At 39.8% G+C, this 23,565-nt stretch overlaps 2 protein-coding genes across 2 annotated transcripts; both read right to left on the reverse strand.

The window, feature by feature from the left end:
* Positions 1-1,386: 1,386 nt before the first annotated feature.
* On the reverse strand, positions 1,387-2,382 carry TAS2R39 (taste 2 receptor member 39). Its single transcript, XM_045793684.2, has one exon. The coding sequence runs from the start codon at positions 2,350-2,352 to the stop codon at positions 1,387-1,389; it is 966 nt and encodes a 321-aa protein (XP_045649640.2). The 5' UTR covers positions 2,353-2,382.
* Positions 2,383-17,047: 14,665 nt separating this feature from the next.
* On the reverse strand, positions 17,048-23,104 carry PIP (prolactin induced protein). The gene is made up of 4 exons (XM_045793627.2): positions 22,962-23,104; positions 21,247-21,352; positions 17,593-17,707; positions 17,048-17,274 (listed from the first exon to the last, which is right to left on the reverse strand). Exons 1-4 carry the CDS (start codon positions 23,054-23,056, stop codon positions 17,162-17,164), a joined length of 429 nt encoding a protein of 142 aa, XP_045649583.1. The 5' UTR covers positions 23,057-23,104; the 3' UTR covers positions 17,048-17,161.
* Between the last annotated feature and the right edge of the window lie 461 nt (positions 23,105-23,565).

Below are 23,565 nucleotides of genomic sequence, written 5' to 3' on the forward strand. Positions count from 1 at the left end.
ATGACATCATTTTGAATATCAAATATATATATTTTTTTAAACAACAAAATCCTTGATAAAGATTAAATGACAAACAGTCATGAATGTCTAACACTCACACCTGAAACAGTCATGTTCCTTCCTGGAAGACTTTCGTGGTTTCAATAGCAAGTCATATTCAGCTGCTGGTAACTTTTAAGGATGGCACATGTGAGGAGCACTGGCCAACACAGTTAAGTCTTTGGCCCAGTGAGGACTCAGAGGACTACAGATTGTCCTATAGACTGGTTATGAAATGGGGGAGGGTAATTCTCTCAGGGTAGCCCTTTCCACTATGGGTCATGAGTAACGAAGCAGCCCAAAGTCCAGACCTGCCCTGAATAGATTCAAGTGGTAGCATCTATCTCCTAGATTGAACATTTCAAAATTTCAAGGTCTTCCTCACATTTTGTTCTTTTACCTTATTTATCTTGTCTTAGAAGCCCATAGACATAGAAGTTCAGAAAACAAGACCCTTTAAGAAGAGTCTCTGTATCTTCTTGAAGAGAAAAAGAAACAGTGTCTCCATTTCAGGATGAATTTAACCCAGTTATTTACAGATAGGAAGAGAAAGTAAGTTTTATTTGGTGAATTTAATATAGATTGAAGATTGGTGATTCAACATTAGTTGCTACCCTCAATGTGGCTCCATTTAATAACAAATATGGCCATCTTAGATGCAGAATATTGCAATAAATAATGGGTACCTATCAATTTTTATGTACTGAAATATATCTATAAGACAAATTTCCCCAAGCTAAATTGCCAAATAAAAGTATGTACCTTCATAAGTATTACTAAACTGTACTTGAGAAAGCAGCAATTAATATTTTCATCAATTTATGAGATTGCCTGGTCCTCATAATCACACACAATGTGTTACCAAACTTTTTGACCTTTGCTAATCTGATAGGTGAAAACTTACATCTCAAAGTAGTTTTAATTTTCCTCTTGTTATACGTCAGTCTGAGCATCTTAAAAAATTTTGTTTTAGGTTTTAGAAAACAATCATCTTGAGAACTTAAAAGAATTGTCTCAGTTCCAACCAAAAATTCTGACTTAATTTAGGGGTCAGGCTTGGATGTTGATATTTTCAAAAATTTCTCCCAGAGATTTAACGTGTAGAATCACTGCTTTAGATGGAGCAAGGGGAGGTAGAAATAGAACGCTCAGGTAAATAATGTCAAACATTGCTATGATTGTGCCCATGAAGCAAAAGAGAAAAATGAAAATCAGCCTTCTGTATAAAAAAACACATCAGGTAAAAGGATCAGGTTTGGGAAAGAAAGGAGGTGGGAGGAGAGGGGTCTAGGTAAGGGAAAGGCAGAGCTGGTTGGGCTGGGTGCTGTTGTACTCTGTGGGTGTCAGTCATGGAGTCTGTTCTTTTAGGTAAAGATGAACTTGAGGCTGAAGCCGCTTCCAAGCTCTTCTCAACCCAGGGTTGCCCTGAATCAGCAGAATGGAGTGTCCAGCAGGGTAGGCAGCCATGATGAATCTGCACAAAATATTCCAGAAGCTGTTGACGTCAAAGATGTTGGACATATAGAGAAATAGAGCAACTGCATTGAAAATGTAGAGAATGAGAAAGTAGCTGGTAGCTTTGATGGCCCCCATGTGAGCCTCCATGCTGGGGTCCCTTGAGCCAGTGGCATTGCTTTCCATGTGTAGGGTGTGTCTCTTGAGAGAGATGATCAGTAGGGTGGCTGCAAAGATGAACATGGTCAGAGGAATGAAGATCCCCAGGTTATAGAGAAGAGCCAGGTTGACCATATTGGTCTCAGTGAAGTATTTTTTCTTAGTGGAGTTGGAGGAGGGGATAGAAGAATTGTTACAATACACAGTGTAGATGTCTTTAGAGAAGAGCCCACTGTAGCCCAAGGAAATAAACACTGAAAGCCACAGAAGCTGGGGCATCCATCTGGAAATTCTCCACTTCAGCTTGAGGAAAAGGGGGTGGGAGAAATCAGCAATCTTCACAAAGTAGAAGAAACTGAGCCAGGCAGCAAACCAGAGGCTACAATGATTTAAGAACATGAAACTTACTTTGAACATGTCATATATAAGTTCTTCATTATAAAAACGTGGGCATGTTGAGCTGAAGGTAATCTCTAGCATCATGAAGCTTTGGAGAGCTATTCTGGATAAACTCAAGAAAAACAGGATTCTGCCACTTGTGGAAACTGCCTTATTTTTAATCCATTCAGCTGCATTTATTGCCATAATGAACCCATTTGCAATGATACCAACGATGCATTCAGTTCCTATAATTGTTAAAATCAAGAGCATGTAAAATGGTGACAATTCATTTTCTGGGGGATTGCAGGTTTCAGTCATCTTGAGTTGTTACGCCTCTTTGGTGTCTGCAGGAAAATGTCTCTAGCATTTGTTAGGCAGATCCTTGACAGCTCCACTCTTCATGTCACAGGAGGAAGTCTTTGATGCATCATTTCCAAATTCACTCCATTTGTTTATCTCAGAATTCTTAGCTCTAAATCTGGAGATGCAAATGATGGAAGGATTTGCTTTCTAATCCTCTTCGTGTCCGTTGGATTTGTTGGTATTGGTTCAGTTATGGGGCCCAGGGGAGGACTTGAATAGACATTTGTTTATAAACCACTAACATGGCATTGAGAGAGCCATGGCCTTGATTTGCACCAGTTAAGTTGAACGTTTGCCCACAAAGTCACCATTCTTTTTTTTTTTTTTTTAAAGATGTTATTTATTTATTTGACAGAGACAGCCAACGAGAGAGGGAACACAAGCAGGGGGAGTGGGAGAGGAAGAAGCAGGCTCCTAGCGGAGGAGCCTGATATGGGGCTCGATCCCAAAATGCTGGGATCACGCCCTGAGCCAAAGGCAGATGCTTAACGACTGTGCCACCCAGGCACCCCACAAAGTCACCATTCTTTTTAAAAAAGATTTTATGTATTTATTTGAGTGAGTGAGGGATAGGGAGTGAGAGCTGGGTGGAGGTGCAGAGGGAGAGGGAGACACAGACTCCCAGCTGAGCAGGGAGCCGGATGTGGGGCTCAATCCCAGGTCCCTGGGATCATGACCTGAGCCACAGTCAGATAATTAATGACTGAGCCATCCAGGTACCCCACCAAGTCACCATTTAACTTAGTTTCACTTGTGACCTCAGGGAACTGACTGAAAAAAAAGTAATAATAATAAATTCAAAGACATATAGAGATAGAGACATATAGTTCTGATTATGTGCTAGGCACTTTTCAAACACTTTATATTATCACATTTAAGCCTTACAGCAACCCAATGAAGAACATTCTTTTTTTTTTTTTAAACTGTGCTTTTATTATCTACATTTTGCAGATGAGGAAACTGAGGCCAAAGTCACACACCTAGAGAGAGACAGAGTTGGGATTCTAACCCAAGTTACCTGGTAACTTTCAATCTACCCCAGAAATGTTGCCTTAACTGGTCAGTCAGGAATTTTCTGGTCAGTGATGAGGTTGTGGAATATAGGTGAGGTTCAGTGGGGTGGAATCTGGAGCCGACAACCAAGAAAGAATTCTTGAGGTGTCTTTGGTGCAAATGATGGTTTATTAAAGCAGGAGGACAGGACCCGTGGGCAGAAAGCTGCTGCCCCAGGTTGTGAAGGGTGGCTGATTATATACTATGGGGTTGGGGGACTAAGGAAAAAGGGAGGTTTCAAAAGGATTTTCATATGTTAAAGAGACTCACAGGATACTGGAGGCCTTTCCATTGTCAAGTTAAGGTTGTTTTTCCCTCTAGCAAGGCATTCACAGGAAGATAGTTGGGAACTTCCTGGAGGAACCTCACATAGCCCACCCGGAGTGGGAGGGTGGGGGAGTTGCGGGGTGTAGGCTTATGCTTTGTCTTCAGCCAGCCTTCTGCTCCCTCATCAGTCAGCACTAAAGAAGTAATTTGTTACTTGCTTTCTCAGTCCCCTAAAGGAAAATGAAGTAATCTGCATGATCACATCCTCCCCCCTTTCCCCTAAAACAAAGTGACCTTGCCCAGAGCAATCTTTTCTTTTCTTTCCCTAATAACTTCCTGGCGCATCCTCCTTCCTATATGAACCTTCCGTTTTGTACAACTCTTCTGAGTGCCTCTGTAATTGCCAGGTGAGGTGTGGCCCAGTTCATCAATCGTTTAATAAAGCCAGTTAGTTTAAATGTACTTGGTTGAATTTTGTTTCATTAACAAAGGAAAAGTTTCCCATTCCTTTACAAGGTAGGCTAACCAACATTAGGGTAAAAACAGCACCCAAGTCACCCAATCTATTTTGGAATATTAAAACCAAAGAGATGAAGGAAAGAGTCACTTTTATCTTGGGGTGGTTGCTTCTGATTTTAAAATGTAAGCATAGGACAAATGATAAAATTGACTTCCCAATTCAGAGTAAATGGACTTCTGTGAATGTACATAATGAGTGATGATTCTAATAAAGACAAGGGTGGTGAGTGAGATGTTTCTGAAAATCTTAAATTTGGTTTTCTTCTTACTTAAGGCTTCTTTTAAAAAAGTCAAAAAGCTTATGAAGGTTTTCTGGCCTGATGAACTCTTTCAGACAAGTTGTTACGAATTTTACCATCTCATCTTTGGGTCCCTATTTTTGAACTCCAAATATTTCCCTTGAGCACAGTGTAATAAGCAACTCTGCTTATTTCTACCCCCTTGTACTAGTAGCTCAGGACCTCTGATACGGTTTTAAGATGCTTTTCTTGTCACTGGCTCTTCCCTAGCCCTGCTGACCCAGGCCTCCAACTATGAGGGGGAATGGAACAGGCTCTCTTCAGAGTTGGATGACCCTTTGCTCATCTGTTTGCTCACCACTGTGTCCCACTCCCAGCTCTAGCCTGCAGTGCCTGATGCCCTGGGAGGCAGTATAGATTCTTGCTGGTTAATGAATGATCGTATCAATGGCCCTCAGCTCAGGTAAGTTCCTTGTAATGACTGGCATACAGAGAGGGACCTTCCACCACCCATAAATGTTGAACTTTGCAGGTCTGATGCCCAAATCAAGTGTGGGAGTGTGAACAGCAAGGTTGAGTGAGAGCACAGCAGTTCTCTGTGTTTCTGTGAGAGAACACTGGTGGGAGATGGAATAGGGGAATAGGATAGAGGAAGGGACAAGACCTCAGCCAGCAGCTAGACTTCCCAGTGTTGGGGAGCTGTGCAGAGGCAGTGGGCGGGAGCAGGGGCCACAGCCATCATCAGAGGCACTTCATAAGAGGCTCTGTTTGTCACAGCTTATGGCGTGGTTGCTTCCTGTGATGGAAAGAAGAATGCTGTTGATAGGAACTTCCAGGGGCAGTCTGAAGTGGGATGAGGAGAACTTTCTAGGCGAAGAGATGATTTTTCAAAGTAGAACCAGTGGGATTAGTAGAACCCGAATGACATACCCAGTTTGCTAAATATATCCAAGTGTATATCTAACCAAGGAAAACTCATGAAGACTTTAAACCATTGAAGACAGAGAAAATGGCTTTAAAATTTCAGTTTATTTGGTGTATATATATATTTTAAAGATTTTATTTATTTATGTGACAGAGAGACAGCCAGCGAGAGAGGGAACACAGCAGGGGAGAGGGAGAGGAAGAAGCAGGCTCCCAGCTGAGGAGCCCGATGTGGGACTCGATCCCGGAATGCCGGGATCACTTTCGGAGCTGAAGGCAGACGCTTAACAACTGCGCTACCCAGGCGCCCCTGGTATATTTTTAACTTATTATTTTGAAATAGTTTTTGACACAGAAATGTATTGTGAAGATAGTACAGAGAATTCCCATGCACACTTCACCCAGCTGTCCCTAATGCTTGCATCTGACATAACCATGGCACAATGACCAAAACTAAGAAGTTAACATTGTTACAATACTAGTAGCTAAACTATGGGCTTTATTTGGATTTTTCCAGTTTTCCACTAGTGTCCTTTTCCTGTTCCGAGATCCAGTCTAGAATACCATGTTGCATTTATCATTGTGTATCTTTAGTCTCTTTCAATCTGTAATAGATTCTTGGTCTTTCCTTTTCTTGCATGACCATGACCATTTTGAAGAGTACTAGCCAGGTATTTTGTGGAGTAGTCCTTGGTTTGGGTTTGTCTCGTGTTTTCTCATGATTAGATTGGAATTATGGATTTGGGGAAATACTGCAAAGGTGAGGTACCCTTCTCATTGCAGGGGATACATGATGCCAATGTCTTATTAGTGGTGATGGGAAACTTGAGCATCCTTGGTTAAGATGACATCTGTCTGCCAGTTTTGTCCACCAAGAAGTTACTCTTTTTTTTTTTTTTCCTTTCATAATCTCTTCATTTGAAGTGAATCACTGAATCTAGCCCATACTCAAGGGGAGAAGAATTAAACTTTGCTTCCTGGAAGGAGGAATCTCAAAGAATTTGTGGACGTATTTTACAACCTCCACAGTAATATTCTGGAGGAGATACTTTGAAGCTATGCAAATATCTTGTTTTTCCTTAAACCTTTCTCCACTAATGTCAGCATTCATTAGCAGATGTTGACTGCAACAATTATTACATTACTGTGCTGTTCTAATTTTTTATTTTCTTCATTCCTTTTACTGGTATTAGTTAGAATTCTTCTGTAAGGAAGAGTTTTCTTTCTTTCACATCATTTATTTATTTAATCAAACATTAATTTGCATTAGTATATATTCATGGATTTTATATTCTGTTGCAATCTAATATTTATTTATAATGTTGCTCAAATTGTTCAAGCTTTGGTAATTGGGAACTCTTTCACGTAGGCTCTATGTCTTTGATACAACTCCATTTTTATTTTTATTTCCTTACTTTCAGGCATTATGGGATGGTGCTCCAGTCATCCTACCCCAACCCTAGAATTATCTGTGTCTCCCTAGCCCAACCCCAAAGTCCCTAGCAACCACTGATTTGTTTTTTGTCCCATACTTTTGCTTTTTCTAGATGACATATAAATGAATTCATACAGTATGTAGTCTTTTGGGTCTGTCTTCTTCTATTTTGCCAAATATATTAAAAATTTAACTATTTAAATGATTTTATAGTTCAGCCACTTTTATTGTTGAGTAGTATTACATTATATGGATATACCAGTTTATCCATTCTCTTATAAAGACATCTGAGTGATTTCCAGTTTTTGACAATGATGAATAAACTTCTATAAACATTTACATGCAACATTTTCATTTCACTTGGGCAAATCTCTAGAAATAGGATTTCTGGATTGTACAGTAAGCACTTAACTTTTAAAGAAAATGCTGAACTATTTTCCAGAGTAGTAGTACTGTTTTTCTTTTTCTTTTCTTTTTTCTTTTTTAAGATTTATTTATTTGAGAGACACAGAGAGTGTGCGAGCAGGAGGAGGGGCAGAGGGAGAGAGAGAATCTCAAGCAGACTCCCTGCTAAGTGCAGAGCCTGACATGGGGCTCAATCCCACGACCCTGAGATCATGACCTGAGCCAAAATCAAGAGTCTGATGCTGAACCAACTGAGCCACCCAGGCACCTCCTGTTTTTCATTTTTACCAGCAATGTGTGAGAGTTCTAGTTGCTCTGTATCTTAACTAGCACCTAACATTGTCGGTGTTATGTGTACAGGGCTTTGTTTGTTTGTTTAGGGTTTTTTTTAGTCCTTTTAGATGTGAAGTATTTCATTGTGATTTTGATTTGCATTTACGTAATGACTAGTGACGTTGACCATCTGTTTATATACTAATTAGACATAAGTGTATCTTCTTTGGTAAAGTGTTTACAGACTTTTGCCTATTTTTAAAAATCTAGTTGCTTGCTTATTGTTGAATTTTAAAAATTCTTTATATACTGTAGTTATAAGTCCTTCATCACCTAAATGCTTTGCAAATATTTTCTCTTACTCCATGGCTTTTCATTCTCTTAACAATATCTTTCACAGAATGAGTTTGATATTTTTGTAAGTTTCAATTTATCAATTTTTCTTTAATGGATTGTGCTTTTGCTGTTATATTGAAAACTCTGCCAGACCCAAGGCCATAAAAACTTTCTCTTGTTTTCTTTGAGAGTTGTACCATACTGTATTGACTACAGCTTTGTAGTATATCTTGAAATCCGGAGTTGTGATATTTCTAGTTTTGTTTTTCTTTTTCAAGATAGCTTTGGCTATTCAAGGACTATTGTGATTCCATACAAATTTTAGGATTATTTGTTCTATTTCTGTGAAAATGCCATTGGTATTTTGATAGAGATTGCATTAAATCTGTTGATTGCTTTGCGTAGTGTGGACATTTTAACAATATTAGTTCTCCCAATCCATGAGCATGAAATATCTTTCTATTTGTTTGTGTCATCTTCAATTTCTTTCATCAGTGTTTTATAGTTTTCAGAGTACAGGTCTTTTAGCTCCTTGGTTAAGTTTATTCCTAGGTACTTTACTATTTTTGGTGCAATTGTAAATGGGATTGTTTTCTTAATTTCTCTTTCTGCTACTTCATTATTAGTGTATAGAAATACAGTAGATTTCTGTATATTGATTTTGTATCCTCTGACCTTTTTGAATTAATTTATCAGTTTTAGTAGCTTTTTGGTGGAGTTTTTAGGGTTTTCTATATATGGTATCATGTCATCTGTACACAGTGAAAGTTTTATTTCTTTCTTCCCAGTTTGGATGACTTTTATTTCTTTTTCTTGTCTGACTACTGTGTCTAGGACTTCCAGTACTATGTTGAATAAAAGTGAGGAATAAAAATCTCTCAGTTTTTCACCATTGAATGTGATGTTAGCTGTGGGTTTTTCATATTATGTTGAAACATGTTTTTATTATATTGAGGTATGTCCCCTCTAAACATACTTTGTTGAGGGTTTTTATCATGAATAGATGTTTTATTTTGTCAAATGTTTTTTCTGCATCTATTGAAATGATCATATAGTTTTTATCCTTTCACTTGTTGATGTGATGTATCACGTTGGTTGATTTGCAAATATTGAATTACCCTGGGAATAAATCCCGCTTGATCATGGTGAATGATTTTTTTAAAAATGTATTGTTGTTGGATTCAGCTTGCTAATATTTTGTTGATGATTTTTGCATCTATGTTCGTCAGAGATATTGGCCTGTGGTTCTCTCTCTTTTGTTTGTAGGGGGTTCTTTGATTACTGATTCAATTTTGTTGCTGGTAATTGGTCTGTTAAAATTTTCTATTTCTTCCTGATTCGGTTTTGGGAGGTTATGTTTCCAGGAATTTATCCATTTCTTCTAAGTTGTCCAATTTCTTGGAATATAATATTACATAATGTTGTTATAATGCTTTGTATTCCTGTGGTGGTGTTTGTTATTTCTCCTCTTTCATTTCTGATTTTGTTTATTTAAGTCCTCTCTCTCTCTTTCTTTTTTTATTTGATGCATATGACTAAAGGTTTATCAATTTTGTTGATCTTTTCAAAGAACCAGCTCCTGATTTCATTGACCTGTTCTACTGTTCTTTTATGTTTCTATTTCATTTATTTCTGCTCTCATCTTTATTTTATCCTTCCTTCTACTGGTTTGGGGTTTTGTTTGTTCTTCTTTCCCTACCTCCTTTCAATGTGAGGTTAAGTTGTTTGTTTGAGATTTTTCTTGTTTCTTGAGGTAGGCCTCTATTGCTAAAAACTTTCCTCTTAGAACAGCTTTTGCTGTATGCAAAAGATTTTGGACCGTTTGTTTTCATTTTCATTTGTTTCCATGTATTTTTTTAAATTTCCTCTTTGATTTCTTGGTTGACCCATTCATTGTTTAGTAGCATGTTGTATGATCTCCATGTATTTGTGTTCTTTCCAGATTTTTTCTTGTGGTTGATCTCTAGTCTCATAGTGTTATGGTCAGAAAAGATGCATGGTATGATTTTTTAATTTGTTAAGACTTATTTTGTGGCTTAACCTGTGATCTATTCTGGTGAATGTTCTATGTACACTCAAAAAGAATGTGTATTCTGCTGCTTTAGGATAGAATGTTCTGAATAAATCTGTTAAATCCATCTGGTCCAAAGTGTCATTCACAGCCACTGTTTCCTTGTTGATTTTCTTTTTGGATGATCTATCCGTTGATGTAATTGGGGTGTTAAAGTCTCCTCCTATTATTGTATTATTGATCACTTTCTTTATTTATTAGCTGCTTTATGTATTTGGGTATTCCCATGTTGGGTGCATAAATATTTATAATTATTATATCTTCTTGTTCGATTGTTCTGTTTATGATTATGTAGTGTCCTTCTTTGCCTCTTGTCCCAGTCTTTCTTTGAAAGTTTATTTTTGTCTAATATAATTGTTGCTACCCCAGCTTTCTTTTCACCTTCATTTGCATGATAAATGCTTTTCCATCCCTTCATTTCCAACGTGCATGTGTCTTTAGGCCTGAAATGAGTCTCTTGTAAGCAGCATTTAGAAGAGTCTTGCTTTTTTTATCCATTGCATCTCCCTATGTGTTTTGATTGGGGTGTTTAGTCCATTTACATTTAAAGAAATTATTGATAGGTATGTACTCATTGCCACTTTGTTACTTGTTTTATGGTTTTTTTGTAGTTCTCTGTTCTTTTCTTCTCTTGCTGTCTTCTCATGGTTTGCTAGCTTTCTTTAGTGATATACTTGGATTCCTTTGTCTTTATTTTTTGCATATCTATTACCAGTATTTGATTTGTGATTACCTTTAGGTTTATGCATAACATATTAGGCACCTAGCGTCTATACGAAGTTGATGGTCACTTAAATTTGAACCCATTCTAAAAGCACTAAAATTTCACTCCTCACTACCCCCCCTCACATTTTAGGTATACAGTGTCATGCTTTACATCCTTTTATTTTGTGATTCCCTTGACTGATTTTTATAGATATACTTAATTCTACTGCTTTTTTCTTTCTATTTTTCTTACTCCTGCTTATGGTCTTTCCTTTCCACTTAAACAGTCCCCTTTAACATTTCTTGTAGGGCTGGTTTAGTGGTCATGAATTCATTTAACTTTTGCTTGCCTGGGAAACCCTTCATCTCTCGTTTTATTCTGAATGATAGCCTTGATGGATAGAGTACTTTTGGCTGCATTTTTTCCTTTTAGCACTTTGAATATATCATGCCACTCCCTTCTGGCCTGCAAAGTGTCTACTGAAAAATCAGCTGATAGCCATATGGGGTTTCCCTTATATATAACTGTTTTCTCTTGCTGCTTTTAAACTTCTCTGTTTAATCACTACTTTCTGTCATTTTAATTACTCTGTGTCTTGGTGTGGACCTCATTCGGTTGTTTTAGCTGGGGGCTCTTTGTGCCTCCTGGATCTGGATTTCTGTTCCCTTCCCCAGATTCATGAAGTTTTCAGCTATTGTTTCTTCAAATAAATTTCCTACTCCCTTTTCTCTCTCTTTTCCTTCAAGGATCTCTATAATGTGAAACTTGTTACACTTGATAGTGTTGTTGAGTTCCCTTAATCTATTTTCATTATTTATTATTCTTTTTCTGCTGTTCAGCTTGATTGCTTTCCATTACTCTATCCTCCAGTCACTGATTTGTTCTTCTGCTTCCTTTAGCCTATTTATTCCATCTGATGTATTTTTAATTTCAGTTATTGTGTTCTTTGTTTCTGATTGGTTCTTTTTTATGTTTTCTATCTCTTTGTTGAGGGTCTTACTGAGGTCCTCCACCCATTCTTGAGTCCAGTTTGTATGTTCATGACCATTACTTTATTTTTTTTAAAGATTTATTTATTTATTTGGGGGAGGGCAAAGGGAGAGGGAGAGAGAGTCTTAAGCAGACTCTGAGCTCAGTGTGGAGCCCAACATGGGGCTCAGTCTCATGAGCCCAAGATCATGACCTGAGCAGAAACCAAGAGTCAGATGCTTAACTGACTGCACCACCCAGGCACCCCTATGACCATTACTTTAAATTCTCTATCAGGCATATTACTTATCTCCATTTTGTTGAGCTCTCTTGCTGTGATTTTGTCTTATTCTTTCATTTGGGACATACTCCTTTGTCTCCTTATTTTGTCTAACACACTCTCTGTGTGTTTCTATGTGTTAGTAAAGTCAGCTATCTCTCCTGCTTTTGAAAGTAGTGGTTTTATGAAGAAGAGGTCCTGTAGTGCCCTGTGGTGCAATGTCCCCTCTTCACCAGAACCTGGCACTTCAGGTTGTCTCCTGTGTGTTGTATGCACCCTACTGTCGTGGCTGAGCCACTTTTGCCTTCAGTCCAATTGTCTGCAATGGCTTTCTTTGCCTGTTTAGTTCCTCTATTGTTAGTGGGCCAGTCTGGGCCGCCTGGGGCTTGAGTTGGGTAAGACCAGGTATTTTCCAGAGCTGCAGTAGCACAAAACTGCAGGTCGCTCTTGCTGTTTTGTCTCCCATTAAGCTTTTGTTGCTTGCCATGGCCTGAGTAGATAAGTGACATCTCATCACCTTTGCTATGTTCCACTGGTTAGAAGGAAGTCATTGCTCCTGCCTGCTCTCAAGGGAAGGGAATCACACAAAAGCATGAATGTCAGGGGTAGGAATCATTGGGATTTTGGATTTTGGAAGGTGCTTACAGAGAGCCACTCTCCCATGACTCAGGATTTAAGTTCCTAGCAAAGAATACCTGGAACAAGTCTGATATTCTGCTGGGGTGGCCCCTTAAAGTTTGGAAATGTGGCTACTTAAAGAAAATAATGTGGATATGCTCAAACTGTTTGGTCAGAGTACTTAGGAAGGATTCAGAAGACTCAGGGAGGAGAGCATGCCAGAGTGGATGTATTATACAAGGCCAGAGAATCATTAGATGACTTTACCATTTGAGAAATCCTAAAAGACATACCCGTTGGTAAAACAGTAAGGAATGCTAGTGGGAGGGTAGGGCACTGGAATTGTTAAGTTCATTGGTGACTGTCCTCTCTAGGTTGGAGTGGAGTAGAAAATGCTGCTATAGATCTACATTCCCTTGTATCAGTGGCGTTTATAGGATTCTTTTTTTTTTAATAATAATTTTTTATTTTGTTATGTTAGTCACCATACAGTACATCCTTAGTTTTTGATGTAATGTTCTATGAGTCATTATTTGCGTATAACACCCAGTGCACCATGCAATATGTGCCCTCCTTAATACCCAACCCTGGCCTATCCCACTCCCCCACCCTCCTCCCCTCTGAAGCCCTCAGTTTGTTTCCCAGAGTCCACAGTCTGTCATGGTTCATTTCCCCTTCTGTTTACCCCCCCCTTCATTCTGCGTTTATAGGATTCTGAACTAGCAGAGGCCTGGAACTGGCACTTCACTGTTGGAGACAGGGGTGTCATAATTAAAGTAACTGGCAGCAAGGCCAAAATTATAATGGAAACTTTTGCCAACAGGTTTATTTGGTGATGGCTAATAGACAATGGTATTTATAGGAGAAGGATGTGTGGAAAGACAGCAGAGGATTGTTTAACTTATATATACAAAAAGTTCAAGACTGAATAAGCAGAAGGGTGATATTGGCAAACATAATGGCAAATCATAATCCTTCTAGTTTCCAGACCAGAGTTAGCTCTTAGAGCCTATTGATTCAAAGAGAGACTGGGTCCCCTTGAGGAAGTAACCTGCAAAATCACAGCATGTGTTTGTAGGGTATATTACCTCAGTCTTTCTCCAAAGAGACTTCTGGTCATTCGCCAGAATAATTATATCTGGAAAATGAGGAACTACCATTCTTTTGAGGATGTTGGATACTGGTTCTAAGCTGAGGCTGACACCAAATGCTATCATGCCTTCATGGTATAATGAGGCTTATGAAAGCCAAGAGATAAGTGGGGTCCTGGTCCAAGTCCATCTCACAGTGAGTACATTTTTTCTTATGCTGTGGTTATGTTTCTGGTCCCTAAATGCATAAACGGATGAATATAATAAACAGATGCAGAACCTTTACATTGGTTCCCCGACCTGTGGAGTAAGCACTATTATGATTGGAATAGCTAAGTGGGATCTGGTGAAATTGCATCCCTAAGCTAAGAAAGTAAGTCACAATTCATTTTAGTGGGATAGTAGAGATAAGTGCCACCCTTAAAGTATTAAAAGGTGGTGGGCGGTGATGAGAATTATATCCCTATTACTTCAGCAGTCTGGCTCAGGCAAAGTCAAATGGATGAAAATGGGCCATGGTTGGCTACTGTAAACAAACAAATGAACAGACACACAAAAAGTCCCTTGACAGCTGCCATGTCAGATGTGGTATGTTTATAAGAATAGATAAGCACAGTCTCTGGCACTTACTATGTGGCTACTGATATGATTAATGCTCCTTTTTTTTCTCATCAGATAAAAAGATCAAGAGCAGTTTATGTTTGCCTGGATGGGCAGCCATACATATTCACAGTTTTACCCTGGTACTATATTAACTTTCCTAATGCCTGTTACAATATGGGTACCTTAATCATCCTGACATTGAACAGAATACTGGTCCATATTTTGATGATATTGTATTAATTGGATCTGCTGAGCAGGAAGTGGCAAGCACTGTAGATATTCAAGTAAGACACCTGCACAATGCACATATTCACCATTGGTAAAGTTTTTAGGGGTTCAGTGGTCTGGGGCATGCTAGAATTTTTTTTTTTTTTTTTTTTTTAGAGAGGGAGAGAGAGAATCCCACGCTGGCCCAATGCAGGGCTTGATCTCACAATCCTGAGATCATGACCTGAGCTGAAATCAAGAGTTGGATGCTTTACTGACTGAGCCACACGGGCATCTCTAGAATTTCTTTTCCAGAAAGTTATTGCACCTTGAATAACCTACCACTAAAAAAGGACAGTACTTGGAAAACCTTGGATTTTGGAAGCAGTATTTTCTATACTTGCAAATGATACATTCAGTCACATTATTGGGTGACTCAAAAAGACACCAGTTTTGAGTGGTATCAGAGCAAAAAAGGGTTTCTGTAGCAGGTTCAAACTTTGGCATGAGAAAAAGTTTACTTACTATGATTGGATTGTGTCCCTTCCAAAATTCACATGTTGATGCCCTAACCCCACTCACCCTTCTGTACATGACTGTTTTGGAGGTAGGGCCTTTAAGGAGTTATTCAGGTTAAATGAGGTCATAAAGGTGGAGTCCTGGTAAGGTAGAACTGGTGCCTTTATAAGAAGAGAAATACACTAGATCTGTCTCTTCACCATGTGAGAACACAGTGAGAAGGTGCCTGTCTGAAAGCCAGAGGGCCCTCACAAGGACCCATGCTGGCACCCTGATCTTAGCCTTCTTGCCTCCAGAGCTGTGAGAAAATAAATTTCTGTTGTTTGAACCACCCAGACTATGGTATTTGTTATGGCAGTCTCAGTAAACTAAAATAAGTCCCTTTTTTTTTGGCCATATCACTTGGCATATCCTATATGCTATGTGTTTTAATCTTTCCTACGGTAGATTAAAGACACTGGGTGTAGTCTCTGGTAAGACATAGGAGGAGAGTTGCAGAGTAGACCAATAGGGTTCTGAAATATGGCCCTATCATTTGCAGCGAAGAACTATTTTTTTTGAAAAGGAGCACATGGGCACTATAGAAACCTAATACTTGACCATTAAACACCAAGTGACTATGGGGCCAGAGTTTCCCATGAGAACTTAGGTATTGGCTGACCCACAAATTATAAATTTGGGTGGGTACAGCAGCAATTCATCATATGATAGAAATAACACAGTTGCAATTGGATCCAACTTGCTCCAGAGGGCTTAAGTTACAGAGAAAATGTGGTTCATATCTCATGTCAACGGCTTCCATTGCACTAACACTCCTCCTCCAGATTGTCCTGCAGCCTCATGGATGGGGGAGTTCTTATAACTGGGTTTTAGAGATAAAACACCCAGGTGTGGTTCACAAATGAGTTGGCTATCTGGATGAACCAAGGAATATGAACTACTAAGTATGTGGTTCTTTGTGTCTCATGTTAATGCTCATAAGAAAGTATCTGACACAGAGGAAACATTGAACAATTAATTAATTAGATAGCATGACTGGTTCCATGGTTATAAGGCAGCTTCTGTTCTCAGCTACTCCAATGCTTGGGTGATGGCCAGTGAGGCAGTGATCATCGACATTGTGCATGTGCCTTTCACCATAGGTGATTTAGATGTGTGGCTGCCAACCTTTTAGTTCAGAGACAAATGCTGAGACCTCAACAGCAGGGAGACCATTTGGAAAATACATTGGTTACATTGAGCCCTTTGACTCTTGAGGGGGCAATAGTTTGTCTCTACTGAGGTTGATATGTATTCTAGGTATGGATGTGTCCTCCCTGCCTGTAGTGTCTTGGCCAGCACTGCCATCTGACAGCTTATAGAGTATCTGATTTCTAGACATGGAATCTCATCTAATATCTCTTTAGATCAAGGGAATCTTTTATTTATTTATTTATTTATTTATTTATTTATTTATTTATTTTAATGAAAGAGTTGTCACAATGGGCACATGATCAAGGAATCTACCAGTTTTCCATTAATGGCATCATCAGGAAACTACTGGTCACCTACAGTATGCTAGAAAAACCTCATAAATGAGCAGCTAAGGAGATAGCTTGGAGATCACACTGTTTAGGGTTATGGTGATGTCCTTCAAGATGTGGCCTATATTTTAGAACAATGGTTATCTACTGGTGCTTTGTCTTTGATAGCTGGAATATATTGGCCTAGGAACCCAGGGTCTCTTACCATCACTTCTAGTTGTGGAGGTGCTGGCTCATATGGTATGTGCAGAATCTATTTGATTACGTAATGTCAGATGCTTCTCCAAAAGGCCACCAGCAGTGCTTAATGGCTCCCATAGCCCTTCATTTTCCACTAACACCCAGTATTACCTAGATTTCTGAGTTTTTCCCTACAGTAAGGAAACACAGGGCATGCGTACAGGGAAGGGGCATCATATTTAGGAGCCCAGAGAATTTCAGATTCTGTGAGTCTTCTCTATTTCTTCAACTCTCATTCTTTATACCAATGGGCAATGAGAACCCAAAACTCCTCAGTAACAGTTCTTTGAGAGAACAAAGTTCTAGAAATTCTGGGTGCTCTGAGGCTCCTCTGGGATAGATTTGGAAGGGAAGACACAACAGAACACAGAGAAGTTTGTGAGAAGTTTATTTTACAGACCGCAGCAGATACTCCAGCCAAGTTTTCTTAAAGGAACCACCCTGGGGGCGGTCGTTAGACAAAGTCTTCCACCAAGATCAGACTTTCTATATGTGCCCAATGGTATAAAAATCTTTTTGTCCACTGGGTACCACTGACAAATCAGGGCAGATACCTTCTTTTTCAGTAATGTGGACCACTGCTGCTATTGCCATACGGCCTGAAAGAGACAAGGACAAAAATCTTTTCTGATAACACCCTAACCCCATTTCCTGGCTTTTCTACTAGTTTCAGGCACCTTCCTACTAGGGCCCAGTTTCCCCAAATCATTTACAAATGTATCTCCCTTAAGCTTTTCTCACACAACCCCTCAACTTTCAGACGTGGGCATAGTCCCCATCCACTCTACCCTCTTCTTCCCTCCTTTCTCTCCACCCTTCTGCCCCGACATTCTACTCCACATCCAGAGTCACATTTCTCTTTATGGTTTCCCCTGCCCTAGTGGATAGCTCTTACTTTGGATGACCCCTATACTTACGATCAACCTTAAAGTCCCAGTAGAAAGTTCTTGGATGATCCTTACAGAGGCAGGCGGTGTACTGGTAGGTAAACGGACCATCCACTGGACGGCTGCCTTGGAGGTAAGTTTTAATCTGTGGAGGAGGAGGTGGGCAGAGAGAACCCTGTGTTAGTCTGGGGAGTGGGAAAGGGTGAGAAAGGCAAGAGAGAGCAAAGAAGAAGGAGGACAACATCCTTCATGTGGAAAGAGCAGGGATGGATGTAGACCAGAGGCACTGTGGAGTCCACTTTTGTAGTATCATTTTGGGAACCAAAGTCTGGGTCAGAAGGTTTTCTGTCAACGTGTCCTCAAATTCCCGCTTTAGCGCCACCATGGGTCTGGGCGCTGAAAGGAAGAGTTAGTGAATTGACAGGGCAAGGATAACTCATTCTGGGGCAACCTTCCTCTGGAGAGCAGGTTTGCTGTGGTTCCTTGGCTAGGGCTTTCTGGAACTGGTCTGTGACCACAGCTTGGCTCTTGGGTGTGGAGGCCAAAACCAGGTCTTTTGCCAGAACCGTGCTCTTCTCAAACTCTGTGACCTTTGATGATTGCAGTGACATCTCTCAGTCTCTCCTTCCTTGGTTGTGAGAGGAAAACAGTTACTTACCAAACTTGGCTGTAAGATAAACAAATGAAATCTTGAAGGTAAATTTCCTTTTTTAATTTGAGAGGGCTTTACAACTTGAGATATGTAAGTTTCAGCAGCATCAGGAAGCTTTTGTCTGGTTAGTATTCAGCACCGGGGTATTATCCTGTAGTTCATAGACCTAGAGGGCCTGTGAACTCAGATGGAAAGAAATTGCCTCTTTATTTTATTAATGTCTCACTGAAATTGAGTATTCCTTCTGTTATGTCATGATCCTCAGTGGCATTAGCAGTGTGTATGATTTTATCATGAAGAGAAGCATAGATATGTTCGTATTACTTTACAGGTTTATATGTCTCAAAACATTGCCTGCGCTCATTGCTACCTTGAATACAGGGACATTATCATGAGTTTGCATGGTTATGGCCGGGGACATCTGCCTATCTCCTGAAGCTCGCCCAGGTCACTGGCAACCATGCACCGAATAGCCTGTTAGCTCCAAACGGGAAATTCAAGCATTCTCACCATTGGAATTTTACTCAGAATACTTTGAAGATCCTGGTGTTTTGTTCAAGAAACCTACCCTTGCCTGGTTTATCTTCTTATGGCATTTACAACAGTTTATCCTAATGAATCAGAATTTTCAACACTTGAATATTCAAAACAGAAATCCAAATCCATTGGAATCCACTTGTCAAAAACCAGTGCACAGTTGAAGCTACTTATTCAAGCTGAGCAACATGAGTTATCACATAGATAATTTTTATAAAATAAAATTTAACACCTATATTTTAAACATACTGCCTTTTTAGCTAATATGTTGATATAGAAATGTAAATAGTGCTGTCTCAAAAGTTTTTTTTTTTTTTTAATTTTTAAGTAGGCTCCACACTGGCCAAAAGAATCCTATCACTATTTTTCAATATGGTAGTTTTCCTGTGTAATCCAATGCATTTTAGTCACTTTGAAAAGCAATTTTCTGATAAGCATTCCCTAGACTTCATGAGACCAGCAAAATGGTTCATACTGCAAATGTTTAAGCACTGTGGTTTGCCACAACTTCTCTTCAACTTTAAAAGATTATACAGTCTTTGTATTCAAATACAATTTTTTAAAAAGATTTTATTTATTTATTTGTGTGAGAGAGAGAGAAAGAGAGAGAGAGAGTGCGTGAGCAGGGGGAGGGGCAGAGGGAGAGAGAGAAGCAGACTTCCCGCTGAGCAGGGAGCCCGACCTGGGACTCTATCCCTGGACCCCAAGATCATGACCTGAAGCTGAAGACCTGACTGAACCACCCAGGTGCACCTAATCAATTTTAATTTTAAATTTGTGATCCTAATACCTCACTTAATCAAAAATTTATTTGCAAAAACATTATAATTGTTAGAAAATGGGGATTAAGTACTAGAATCTTCACACATATAAAAAAATATATTTTCCTAAAATTTTAAAAATATGAAGATGTTTTTATAGCCATACATATTTTTTAAATATTAGAAGCTACAAATAAAAGTTGGTTGACCAAAACTAAGAAAATTTCCCATAAATTCTTTCTAATTTGCAATATCATTTATTTTATGAGATTCCTTGTACTTGGGTAGGTTTTAAAAAAGATTGCCTTATTTTATTGTTATTAACATTGTCCTTACAACATAGTCCTTATAATTATAGTAGCACAAAAGTATTTCACATGTGATTTTGTTGATTAAATACACTTTTTTACACCTGTCACTTTCTCAGGGGTGGAAATGGACTTTCATTATCTGTCATTACCAGAAACTACCATTATCACAAGATGTTTATGCACAAATTTTCATTCCTTTTGTCATCTGTGGTTATGATAAACAAAACACAAAATTGAAAAATTATGATGTGGCCTCCCTCCCACCCCCAATTAACATACAAGGTTCATATTCTTGAACTGTAAACAGACAAATTTGACAAAGCAGGTGTGTTGTTCTTTGCTCAGTGATCAGAAATCTTTCTCTTACAGGTATGGGGACATTTCTAGAACTTATTCTAATGAATAACAGTCTTCATGCTCCCAATTTTGTTTTTATTTAATCATCATACATAAATCTAATTTGAGTTAGGAAACTCCTGCCATAGAAAAATGCTTGTGAGAGAGTGCCCTTCTGGAAGGAGTCAGTGGGGAGATGCCTGGGTCTTGGCCCTAGAACAGTGGTAGCTAACAAGGGGCAAATTGTGTGTGTGTAACAACACATGAGAAGGCTGCTAGCAGGGAGGAGAAGACACACTCTTCCCTGAGGAAGAGCCTCTGTGGGTTAAACCCACACAAACCCCTTTTCCTCATGGCCCAGAGCAGCCAAACAAGAGTGATAATGCATAGGTGAGTCTAACACACATTTCCATTTGGGAACCTCTGACCTAGTAAAGGGATTGGACTCCCTCCCACAACTGCTGAATTGGAGAAAGTGGGGAGGAGAGGGTGGGCTCCTTGTTGGGGAGAGGAAGCTGGAACAAATGTGAACTTCTGATGGTAGAGCAAAAGGGCAGAGGGAAGGGCAATGAACATAGCCTCTGCTCAGAGCTTACTGCAGACAAGGGAATCATACACCAGGTGCTCTCTGAACCATAGCTCTTCCGCCCACCTGCCTCAGTCTACTGGATGGGGTTGCAGTTTTCCTTGTGAGAACCCCTTATCCTACCCCTCATCTCAAACAATCATGCCCGGGACTTTTGAGGAGCTCTTACCTCTTCTCCCCCAGCTCTTAGACTTTTCCTCTCCTCTCCCTCTTAGCTGTGCTTTTCTCACTACTCATCCCATCTTTCCTTCTCATCCTTCCTACACCTCTCTGGATCAAGTTCCTTCATCTGTAAAATGAGAATAGTAATCTGCCCCAGGGTCTGATGATTGTTCTGAGGCTCAAGTAGCATAACACATATGAGAATTGGGAACACGAGGACAGCTATTCAGCATTTTATTAAGTATAATATGCAACATTAAAGTGAGAGGTTAATCTGATTGTACTCATAACTAAGGAGTCAGATTTTTCTTGAGTTCATTTCCCCAGGCCTCTACTTACCACCATACATTCTCTCAACTCCGTTTTAACTTTAAGCTCCGCAGTGACTTCTTCATCTGCATTGTCTGTTTTGGACATCGTCAAGTTCAATTTTATCACTTCTCGGCTGGTTTGGGGAAGAGAGAAGCAGGGCAGAGATCAGAGATCTGTCCACAAGAGAGAGGGGCACAATGTGCAGAGCAGAAGGAACAGGGAAGGTGCAAGGGGAACAGGATGATGGGGTCTGAATCATTTGCTGAGTGTCAGAACCCCTAGGATTCTTTGATCCTTGTTTGATTTGGTGGTTTTCTACAGACTTCGTTTTGTTTAATAAAGGAACTTTGATGCTTTCTTTAAAACTGAGCGTCATCGTTCTTTCCACTGACAAAAAATAAATGTAAAGAAAAAAGAATAAAAGTACAAAACTGGGTTTAGGACCAGGAGAGTTACTTTATCTCTCCCAGATACTCCTGGGTGAGCTCCTTTGGTGTTGGGTGGGACAGAAGGAAATTCAGGTTTTTGGCTACAGTGCTTCATGGTCCCATTTTCCTAGAGTAAAACATCTCAGATTTTGGGGCTATTCCATTCTTGTGAGAGTTGCTCTACTGCTGAGTGCACAGGAAAGGGGTATGAAGACTTAAGTGTCTCCAAAATTCCTCTGATTTGTAAATGAAATTAGGATTGATAAAATGATCAGCTTAGCTAGACTGAGTGATCAGATTAGCTTGCCCAGAAGTGAGGAGCTTCCTGGGATGAGGGCCTTTCAGTGCTAACACTGAGAAATTCCTGGGCGAATGGGGATGGCTGGTCACCCTAATTAGTACAGCTTATATCAACAACTTGTGGCCCCATCTCAGGGCTACATGGGGTGACAACTCTATCTGAACCTGTCTCTACTCAAGGTTTCTTAGGATACTGGCCTCCACTATACCAACTTGTCAAAACTCTGAATGGTTTACTCCAGGACAGGATATCTGGTCGTGCCACAGAGGTCATGCCCATCAGAAACACAATCCAAAAACCCATCATTCAAAACCATACTCCTGTGAAGAAAACCTAGATTCGGTGAGTGTCCCTGCTTCTCCCAGACCTTGGCTCCATTTCCTACTTCATTTTGCCCAATTTTCCTGCTTCCTTCAAATATGTACCCTCAATGATTTGGCTTCTGAACCTGTGCTCCTGGGTCCTACTGTGGGTGGTGGGTGAGTGTGTACTTGATTTTGTCTTTGGGCTTCAGAATAGGAAGAATGTCTAAGTTGCTGGGCTAGCTCAACTTTAGACCATGGGGTCAAAATCAATGATCAATGCCTCTGATCCTTTAGTGAATCCTTCCAAAATTGCTCAAAGCTATCATTGGAACTCACAGACCTGCTAAACCTTCTGTTCTAGGTGACAAGGTGTGAGAACATAAAGAGCGGAAATCTAACAAAGGTGTATACTATGAACAGGATGTAGATCAGAGCCATAGAGCAAGTCTGATCGTTAATTACAGCCTTTATGCACACTGTGCCGTATTTCCATGGACAACCTAGAAGCATCCAGTAGAAATATGAGGGGAGTTGATAGGACTTCCTAAGAGGAGAGAAGTGGGACTTGACATGGGGTTTATAAGCATTCCTGGGACTAGAGTTCCGGGATGTTGAAAAGTTTTCAGGAAGGGTTATATAGATTTCCAGGCTAGGATAAGAGCCCTTCCTGAAAGGATTTTTTGTGAGAAAGAAAAAGGCTTGGCTTACGTGTCTTCCTGAGCTTTGTTGGTCCCCAGCTGCAGACAGAGAACCAGGAGCAGGATGCCAGGGCCGGCTCTGAACAGCAGCTGGAGAAGGTGCATGTTGGAGGAGACAGAATGTGACGTCCTAGAGAAGTACTGTCCCAAGGGCCCAGCATACTCTTTATATGTAGATCAAGGAAGTGGGAGAGCTGCCAAGCGGATCCATGTGGTCAGTTACCCAATTATCCTTCCCACTCATGCTCTTTCCTTGTTGAGCTGAAGTTTGTTTTTCTATGGAAAAAGTCGACATTCAGCTGCAGTGTTTGAGTCTGGGAGAGGAGTTAGATTATCCTTCCTCATTTACTTAGTATACCAGAGTTTCTCAGAATAGCCAGGACCTCAAAAGACATAGCAGCTCTTTCCTAGCTTACAGAAATGTTTTCTTTCCTAAGGATGTACTGTATGGTGACTAACATAACATAATAAAAAATTATTTAAAAAAAAAAAAGAAAAAAAATGTTTTCTTTCCCCTCGTAATCATATGCCTGCTGTATGTAGCCTTAAAAACAGTCTGCTCCCCTAGTCTCTAGAGACAGAGAACCCAGCTGTGGTAGCAGATTTCAGATCAC

Source organism: Ursus americanus, chromosome 3 (genome assembly GCF_024610735.1).
Source record: "Ursus americanus isolate L20-20 chromosome 3, mUrsAme1.1.p, whole genome shotgun sequence".
NCBI lineage: Eukaryota > Metazoa > Chordata > Mammalia > Carnivora > Ursidae > Ursus > Ursus americanus.